The 10,158-nt window shown below is 42.8% G+C and overlaps 1 protein-coding gene across 12 annotated transcripts in view; it reads right to left on the reverse strand.

Moving 5' to 3' along the window:
• Positions 1 to 157: 157 nt before the first annotated feature.
• LOC119022703 (homeobox protein OTX1 B-like) overlaps positions 158 to 10,158 on the reverse strand; it is a 56,284-nt gene continuing 46,283 nt past the window's right edge. For 7 of the 12 annotated variants that reach the window (XM_037104530.1, XM_037104440.1, XM_037104360.1 and 4 more), the window contains 4 exons: positions 6,629 to 9,027; positions 4,410 to 4,703; positions 3,647 to 3,798; positions 158 to 1,624 (listed from right to left, as the gene is read on the reverse strand). In XM_037104530.1, the coding sequence (XP_036960425.1) occupies positions 827 to 1,624; positions 3,647 to 3,798; positions 4,410 to 4,506 (1,047 nt within the window). In that variant the 5' untranslated portion in view covers positions 4,507 to 4,703; positions 6,629 to 9,027 and the 3' untranslated portion in view covers positions 158 to 826. Of the gene's footprint in view, positions 1,625 to 3,646; positions 3,799 to 4,409; positions 4,704 to 4,901; positions 5,497 to 5,550; positions 5,811 to 5,842; positions 6,337 to 6,628; positions 9,028 to 10,158 lie in introns of those variants that run through there. The other 5 variants (XM_037104019.1, XM_037104848.1, XM_037104614.1 and 2 more) reach the window with 5 other exon arrangements.

Raw genomic sequence — 10,158 nt, forward strand, 5'->3', positions numbered from 1 at the left:
GCCGCTGCTTTGATTCACAGCCAAGCGGTAGCCTGAGCCCTGCGGAGACTGTTACTGTTCAGCAGTGATGGTGTGAAACCAGTTCAACCAGTTCAGGAGGATTCATCCGCTGTTCTCAGGTCGATCAGTGCAGAAATAAACGTTCCTCTGGACCGTCGTGTTTTAACAAGACTTTATTATAAAGACACGAATGTACATCTTTCAAATTTCAATGGAATACTGACATTGCGTGTCTAATTCACATTTTTATTTTCTTTCCTCTGCAAAAAAACAAAAAAAACAAACAAACAGTAAAATCTTTCACCTTATAAACAAGTGCTGCAATTCAATCTCCAACATACAACACCAGCAGGGCTTCTGAACAAGATTCAAGTTGGAACTCAGATAGAAATGAACATCAGCAACCTGAACATCATAGCAGCATCATGTTTCTGAAAAAAGCCCGTTCAAGAGTCCAATTTGAGATTTTTAGTTTTCATGTTGTTTCTTTCTGGTGCAGAATAATCCAGGTCAGGTCCAGGTCGCTCGGCCGCTGAGACGATCCCAGACTGCACAATCTGCAGCTTCCACTGAAATTTGACTACGAAAGGCCTTTTAAAAGTTGTAACTGGGTCAGTTTCTCTCGAGTTCTGGAGTAGAAAAATAATCCTGGACGAGTCGATCAGCTGATAACGACGGAGCTTCAGGTGTCGCTGCAGTTTGCTCACAGATAAAACTTTCTTTTAAAATGTCTCTACTGTTAGTTTAAAAGGATCTTCAAAAAATAAACCACCAACAACAAAAAGAATACTTCTTTGTAAGCAGAGAAGAAGAGAAACACAGGAAGTCACAGCACTTGGAAACGCCATGACGCCTGGTCTTTGTAGTCCAAACAGTCGGAGGTGTTGAAGTTGAGTTTCCAGGCCGAAGCCGCCGTCGGCTCTTTGTAATCCAGACAATCTGTGGAGTTGAAGGCGAGGCCGGGCGCGCTGTACGCCTGGTGGTGGTGTGACGGGTGGTGGTGGTGGTGGTGGTGGTGCCCTGACGTCTGGCTGATGTGGTGGTGCGGGTGTCCCGACATGGAGCTGCCGGTCATGGGGCTGAGCTGGTGCGGGTGGTGCGGGTGGTGGTGGGAGTGCATGGGCGCCAGGTACGAGCCGCACTCCACGCCGCCGAAGTAAGAGCCTGACGCCGACGCCGGGTAACCCTGGCTGTACGCCGCCGCCGTCTGGCTGTAAGACACCGGGTAGGACGGCGTCCCTCCGGCGGCGGAGGACGATACGGAGCGCTGCATGCAGGAGGCGCTGGTGGGGGCGGCTGGGTCGGGCAGCGTGGGCGGCGCCGGGGCCGGAGAGATGGGCGCCGGGCTCCAGATGGACGACACCGGGGCGGTGACGGAGGTAGAGGTGCTGATCAGCCCGGGACCGCCGAGGCCGGAGGAGACGGAGGAGGAAGAGGAGGAGGAGGAGGCGGAGGAAGTGGAGGAGGAGGAGCTGGACACCGCCGGCGGGGTGAACTGACCGCTGCTCTCTGACCCGGTGCTCTCTCTCGCCGGCGACGACTTCTTCTTCATGGGTTTCACCTTGGCGCTGCTGCTGCTCTGCTGCTGCTGCCGACACTTCGCCCGCCGGTTCTTAAACCAGACCTGAGGAGGGAGGAGAGGTCAAAGGTCAGCGGCAGAATCAGAAACAACAGAAACACCTTCTGCTGCGGCGGCTCGAGCACTTCCTCTCACATGACGCCGCTGTGGCGCCGACCTTTGACCTTTACAGCCGACTGGAGTTCATCCAGAGACTCTGAACGACTGCAGCAGCAACCACAGAAGAAGAAAAGTGTGCAGGATCTTTACTGGATAAACAGCTTTTATTATTATTAATATTGTTATTATTATTATTATTATTATTATTATTATTATTATTATTATTATTATTAATAATGATAATAATAATAATACACACAGACAGTTTTGTTTGTATTTGTCCTGTAGTTGAGCTCTGACAGTTTAACATTAGATAATAATCATCCTGGTTCACTTCTGTTGGAACGAGCAGAAATTAGAAACACGTTAAAAAATCTTGACAAATAAAATCAAACCTATAAAATAATGTTTAGTTGAGGTATTTTGGTGAACTGAGCCTTTAAATCCAGATGTCTTCTGGCCGTTAGATGTTAAAAAATAACTTGGAACTTTTTACTTAAATCCAAATAAAATCACTTTAATGTTTCTGCTGAGATAAATTCCTTCTACCTTTATTTTAAATAAACATCTTGATTATCTGTTTTTATGATTCAGTTTGACGGTTTTAATATTAACTTTAGTTATTTCACACATCCGACTGTTTTTAAACTGTGCAGTTTATTAAAACATTTATTTTGTGTTTTCACAATAAAGAATTTATAATTTCCATTTTTTTCCGTTTGCATTCACGACCTTTCTTGTTTGTATCATTAATTATTAATCATTTGTTAATTCGTTTTAGAATAAATCTCCAGAACTGAAATCATATTTTGAGTGTTTCACTGAATTAAATGTGAAATATTAATATGTTGAAAAAGATAAAAGCTAAATGACACTTAAAGTAGAAAATAAAACAAATACAGTAATGTGCCGTAAAAATGAAACTGTAAAATAACGTCATCAGCACTTTATTTAAATATTTTAGTGTTTAGATGATTTGAACGAGTTTATGAAGCTGTTAGTAAAAATAAAATCACTTTATTGTGATTCACATTTAGATGACAGTGAAGATTTAATTCAGACACATTAAATGATCCTGATGGAACCTGATGAGGTTTTTATTTTACAGACGGTTTGTGCAGCCGTGGAAACAAAAACTGACCTGAGATCAGAAATTCTTCTGTTGTTTTTGTCTGTAAATAATTAAAATACATGTTGGATTGTTTTAGTATTTATACCAACATGCTTTTTCAAAAAATGTTATTTATTTTATGTCCCTCAGTTCTGGTGTGGTGACTCTTCACGCTTCTTAATTAATCATTTTATTGTTCATCACTTACTGTGATTTCTGTTTTGTATTTATTTATCTGCTTCAGACTCACTGAATTATTTTATTGTTTTCATTTCATTCATGTATGAAAGATGCTGCGTGAATATAGAAATACATAAATAAATAAAGTTGATGTGGAGAATAAAACATTTGTAATAACTGAGACATTTTCCTCCGACACAAACTGTGACCTGCTTCTGTTGGAGTGATGTCATCGTTTAATAAACCATAACACACACACACACACACACACACACACACACACACCTCCTCCTCCTCTAATGATAACTGATAACCGGCCTGTCAGCAGAGCTGGACGCTCCTCTCTGATCAGAAACGTCTCCACCTGATCAATAACTGCTCAGCTGTTTTGTCTTCACGCAGCTGATGTGCAGAACTGAGACATTCACGTCCCCAACTCAGTTTTACTTTCATGTTAGATTTTTATTCTGCTGTGAACTTTTCTGCTTTACCGTGTTTCATGTTAATGTCAAACTTTCTGCTCAGTCTCACACTCGGGACCTGAACACACCGACTGCAGACTGATCTGAGATCTGCTCAACTTCAGCCTGCAGCGTTACAGTTTTTAATTCTCATGTCCGTATTTTTTTTTTTCCATCACAGATAAAGTTTAGAGTTGTCCAGCTCGCGCCCCTCACCTGCACTCTGGACTCCGGCAGGTTGATCTTCAGCGCCACCTCCTCCCTCATGAAGATGTCCGGGTAGCGCGTCTTGGCGAACAGCGACTCCAGGATGTCCAGCTGCGTCCGGGTGAAGGTGGTCCGCTCCCGGCGCTGCTTCCGCGGGTTCGCTGGAGGACGAAGAAGAAGAAATAATCTTAGATTACTCTTAGAAAGACTGTTAAAGAAAAATCAAACTCCTCTCCGGAGAGAACAGGCTGAACTGAATATGTGTATCCTGTAACGCGCCGTGCGTAAAAGCGCTTTAACCCGATAATTCCACTTTTTAACGCGCGTAAATTCTGACGTGTGTCGACTTTATTACAGCTTATAAAACATCTTCTGACGTAACAGCGTCAAATCACCAGGACACATAATAATAATAATAATAATAATAATAATAATAATAATAATAATAATAATAATAATAATAAAACAGTTTTTTACAGTTTCGCTGCGGCTCCAAACACACAGAGGTTAAAGTTTAATTTGAGAACAGGCACAAACTTTCTGACTCGAGCCTGGACACTTATTTATTTATTTATTTATTTTTTTATTTCATTAGCTCCAGATAATAAAACCACTTTTCGAAGTGACATTATTTTAAAATCTGTAAAAACTCTTCGGATTAACGGAGAAGAACAAAGTGTCTCGTTAAACTCGCAACACGGACACAAAATAAAAGTCAATTATGACCCAGATGTGTGTGTGTGTGTGTGTGTGTGTGTGTGTGTGTCCGTACCGGGGTATCCAACGGACGGGTGCAGCAGGTCCATGGCGGCTCCGCTCAGGCCCAGTCCGTTCATCCCGTACGGGGCCTGTTTGAGATAAGACATCATGCTCGAAGCGCGGAGGGGAGACCGGAGTCTGCACGGGCTGAAGGCGCTCTGGTCCCCGGTGTTCAGGCGCTCTGGTCCCCGGTGTTCAGGCGCTCTGGTCCCCGGTGTTCAGGCGCTCTGGTCCCCGGTGTTCAGGCGCTCTGGTCCCCGGTGTTCAGGCGCTCTGGTCCCCGGTGTTCAGGCGCTCTGGTCGGCTCCTGCAGCAGGAAGACGCACGATGAGTTTGCGCGTAAAAATGCAGCATTTAATAATAATAAAACTCGTTTAAACTACGTGCGCGTGCAGACACAGGCAGATAAATTCTACATTAACATCTTTAATTATAGATGATGTTTGATTTGATTTGATTTGATTTGAAGTTTTATTCCTAACAGACTCCAGATCTGCACACGCACCTCCTCTAACCTCCGTGTTTGAGCTCCTGGAGCAGTGAGGAAACGACCTCAGATCAGATTTTACATCTGCAGCTTTTCAGAATGATCCAGTTTAACTTCCCGAGTGACGTCAGACGGCCTCGATGGAAGACGTGTGAAATATTAAATAAAAAGTCAGTGAGCAGATTTCAGATCAGTGTGCGAGCGGAGGGTGATTACAGGTGTTTCCTCTCGTCACGCGCACCTTCATCACCTGCTCAGTTAGAAGAGACAACAGGCCGCACGAGGCTCTGCAGGAAGTTCTGATGAGGACATGAAATCAACTTCATTTCTTCACCCGTCACATCTTCTCTCACGCTTTATATTATAACTCTGCAGGATTTATTATTTCACACTCAGACGGTCGGATAGATTTTATCTCTATATTTATTTTGACTGTTCACTGACTTTTATTTCACATCGTTAATAAAAACATTTTATCACCTGCAGATGTTTTAATTAAAACGCACGAGCTAATTAATTAAATCCAGTTTCCACAGGTGATAAAATGTCACATGATGAATCTAAATTAACACTTAAAAGGAAACAATATTAAGAGAATAAAATAATGTATTACAGACTCATTCAGCTCAGATTTAATAACCTGACTGGCTGGATGTTCATTAACAACCTGTAATGGCTCCCAGTCTTTAGATAAGAGCCCCGCGGCCCGCTGGGGCCTTTCAGCAGGTAAACGCTCCACATGCGGGACTAACAGCCGCTGTGTGCGGGTGAAAGGAGCCGCGGCCTCCCGGCGGAGCCGCTCATTTCCATAAACCGCAGGAAGGAGCCGAATCACGCAACGATGTAAATGCGTTGAGTAAAAAAAACTGTGTGCAAATGAAGCGCATTACAATTTAGATTAGATCGACAGGACGACAATTAGCCGCGCGGCTGTTATCAGCTGAGGTGAGCAGACACACCTGGAGGAAGGTCCGCGCGAGCTCCACTCATCATCCGCTTTTATTGTTTAAACACAAAACACTGGAAAAGGCCTGCAGGCTTTTATTCTGAAATTTACCAAACTTTTAATAATGTATAATAATTAATGAGGCAACAACACAGAGTTTATTCTATAAAAGAATAAAGCAGCCAGAGAGGTGGCGGGGTCCGCCACAGGTCAACACGGCAGCGCAGGATCCACTGAGGTGTTTCTTTAATGTTTGTTCAGTTTGTTCAGTGTGACAACAAACACTTTGATTATTTAGTTTGTTTGGACGGAGAAATAAATGAATCATCTTCCTCTGCTGCTTTAACACACGTGTTTCATTTAGAAGGGTTTTTGTTTTGTTTTGTTTTGTAATCTTCTAAAATAAATCGAATTAAAACCAGTTTGTTCAGACTGTTTCACTGTGTTTGCATGTGGCGGACCCTGCCACCTCTTGAACACAGTGTTCTGGGACATGATTCTCCTCTGAGAGCAGCTCGTTTACTCTCTTATATAAATATAAACATTTCTGAGTTTTAAAATGATTATTATCATTACAACCTCTGAGTGAACTTCTTCTGTAACACGATATAATGCCCCTTTAATAGATTTCAGAATAAAACCCATCAGGCCTTTTCAAACTTGATTTAAATCCTGCTGTCACTCAACTTTATTACAGTGAAGTTATCAGAGACACGGAGCAGCTTCAGCCAAGCAGGACACACACACGTTTTAAATCAGATGAATTAGAATAAATTTAATTAAATAAGACCCGTCTCACCTTCTTCTTCTTCTTCTTCTTCTTCTTCACGCGCCTTGTTGTAACTTCCTGTAAGTCGTCACAGATCCAGTTTGGACAAATATCCACATGGAGGTAAACTCGTGCCGCGGCTCCTCGTGCAGCTCACAGGATCGATTAAATATTAAATCGACATCTTTAGCGGAGAATCGTTGATCAATCAGCCGGGCTCGCTCTCTGCTTCCTGCGCGCTCGTGCTCTCTGCTGCCGGTGTTGACGGACGGAGATTGGTGCTCGTCTCCGAGGCCCGCGCCTCTATGAGTCCAGGCAAGCACGCGGGTCTGAGACCTGCCAGCCAATCACAGCGCTCTGCCGGCCGCGGGAGGCGACGCGGACCGCCAATCGGAGCCCACCCGCGAGCTCGGCCGCAGGAAAACACCCGCCCCCTTTTCGAACGGAGCACGAGCCACGTGACGCGGTTGGAACGCTCGTGTCAGAAAGTTGAAGGAGAAAGAAGCGGCTGCCATGACGGCTGCTAGCATCCCGAGCTAACGAGATGCTAACACAGCAGCCGAGCGTTGGAATAAGCTTCTGTAACTGATGTCAACACGCGTCACGTCTTTATGCTTCAGCTGCGAGGAAGCAAGACAAGTTAAAATGGAGAAGTTTTCTCAATTAAACAAGTTAGCTAAAAACAGTTAGCATGAATGTAGCTAATGTCAAACCAGCTGACCCTTTAATTAGCTTCTGCACAGATGTCATGACGTCACTCACTAAAATAATAAATACTGCTAAAAAAAAATAAGAAATGTTTCCTGACAAATCAGATTAAATGAGTTTTGTTAAAGTAAGTAAAAGTAAATAAACTCATAAAATATAATCTAAGGATCTTCTACAGATATTTCTGTTTTCTGCTTCTCCTGAAAACATTTTTAAAAAGTGTTTTTCTCCCCTACATTTATTTAACAGCCTCAGTAAAGTTACTGGTTACCTTTCACAACACATGCTGCATTTAAATGTATTTATTTCATCATAATCAGGTCAAGATAAAACAGTGACACAGTGTAAACATGCATGTACATTCATGTATCAGACACTTTTAACTGTTCTTATAATCACTGAAGTACATTTAACATCAGACACGTTAAGACTTTAGCTGAAGTTCTCCTCAGATGGCTGACGTTCACTCTCACTACAGTAGTTTTTTTTCACACATTTACTTGACAGATCTGGAGGCTGCAGGCCTGCACTGCTCTCTAGAAATAAAGGATCCTGGTTGTTTTGTTAACACATAATTTTCTCTTGTATCTGAGAGAACTCTGCTCCCCCGGGACAGACAGGAGTTATTTTTATCCCCAAATGACACTGAGGACCTTTTACCGGCTGATTAGCTTCAGAAAATATTAGTTAGTAGTTAAAAAGCAGAAAGCTGCAGCGCAGGTTCAGACACGAGCAGCTGCTGCTGTCAGGGTGACTTCACCGAAACTAATGAAACCAACAGACTGAACTCAGAGGATCACAGGAAATAAAACATCTGTCTCGCTCTGTAAATCCTCCTATTGTCTCCACTTAGTTCACTTCCTATATTTATATTTTATCATGATATAATGGAACACATGCACATATAATGTTTATTCTCCAACAACATCCACATGGTTAACAATAAGTCAAATAAATTAAAAAACTGCTCTTTTAATTCCAATCATTAATTTAAATGATGCGTCAGGTACCTGCAGAGAGAAGTCACCTCGTGGGCGTCTGAGGCAGGAAAACCAAAATCAAGATTAAGGAAAAAAAAACAAACCTTGGCAGGTCGAGTTCAGAGGAAATGAATATGAATCGTTGTCTCATTTCCTCTGTGTGTTCTCAGAAAATTGGCCGCGGTCGACGGCAACAAAGCCGCCGATTGATCACAAGTATCAAGATATCAAATGGACGGAGTCATTGTTGTTGTGAGGGGTTTTTGGGGGTCTAATCCCAAATTGCAGGAGTATTTTCTTAATGCTAAGCCCGTAAATCCAGGGATCAGGCAGCCTAAAGAGGTGTGTGTGTGTGTGTGTGTGTGTGTGTGTGTGTGTGTGTGTGCTGGAGGTGGTGGTGGGGGTTAAGTTTTGGAGAGAGGCTTCTCGTCTTCTGTTGTCGGCGCTTATTAAAAGCATGATGCATAAAATCCCAGGTTGTCAGAAAGCATCAGGCGGCTCCGGCCGGGCGGCTGCACACTTTAAAGAAAACACACAAAAGCTGCCGCACAACTCGGAGCGAGCTGGGCAGAGAGAGTCGGATCAGCTGACGACCGCGAGTTTGGCTGCAGGCGGAAGGAAAAGTGAAGCTCAGCAGGCAGAACCAGGAGAACCTGAGACTCGGTTCTGCCGGGTTGATCTGGATCCATCAGGAACAATCCTGTGCTGGGACTCCACGGTAAGAACAACCTGATCCTTCTCCTGTTGGTTTAAATGATTGTGCTTTAATTAAAGTTCAGGGCTGAATCATTAACTGTCCTGCTGGGTGTGTGAGCTGACAGTCTGCAGAAACATGTTGCTGTGTGTGTTCTGAAAAAATTCTGAATGTCTCGAAAAGTTTTAGATTTCTGAGGTGGTTTCTTGATGACGATAAATTTATAAACTGTGCTGGAGTTTTTAAAATAATACAGCTCAGCGGACTATTTTCACTGTGCATGATATAAGTTAACTAAAGCCAGTTAAACTATTTCTTTCATGTGATTAAGTCAAAACAAAACACCAGAATGAATCTGCTGTTAGAGGCCCTGCTGTCACAGCAGCTCGTAACGTATTTACAAGTATAAAAAACAAACAAGAGCTGCTGATTTCTATTCAGATATCAGATCTCAACTCTGTTCTCTGTGACTCTGAAGGTGACAGTTCGGTGACGTAGAGGTGCAAAATAATCCTGAATGTGATGATGTAACTCCTCCACATCACTCTGACTGTCCTACACACTGCAGCAGAAATTACAAAAATCAAGTTTACATTTTGATAATCTACATAATTTGACATGTTAATTTAATATGGACTAGTTAAAACTGTTTTGGGATCAGTTTCTGTGTCTATGATGCTTTGTAAATTACATGAGGCCCACTGTGATGATGCATGGATGTACAGCAGGATGTAAGGGAGCTGCTGGGGCTGCAGGACTCATGTAACGAGGCATCAACATGTATTACATGTGCCGAATTCACAAGAAAACCCTAATGATCACAACTGCTCGCAGAAAGTGTTTCAGGATGTCTACAAAGTTTCTTCAAACACAACAACTCACAAAACTGAGTGATTCTGTAATGGAGTCTGGAGAATTTCTCTCCCCTTCCACCTCTTTGCTGCTGCTGACTGTAGTTGATGTGGCTGCTTTGAACTACAGTGTTTTAGTTATTAGTTTATATTATATTAAAAAATACCATTGTCACATACCATTTACTATGACATCATTAATAGACTGGTCCCTGGAATGGTGATATTCATGACTGCTTATGACTACAGGCTCATCACAAGTGTGTTTATAATGCTTCATAAAGTGACAAACTTCATGTAGAACGTTTGCCGAATTTACAAGAAAGC

This window comes from Acanthopagrus latus, chromosome 1, assembly GCF_904848185.1.
Source record: "Acanthopagrus latus isolate v.2019 chromosome 1, fAcaLat1.1, whole genome shotgun sequence".
Classification (NCBI taxonomy): Eukaryota; Metazoa; Chordata; class Actinopteri; order Spariformes; family Sparidae; genus Acanthopagrus; species Acanthopagrus latus.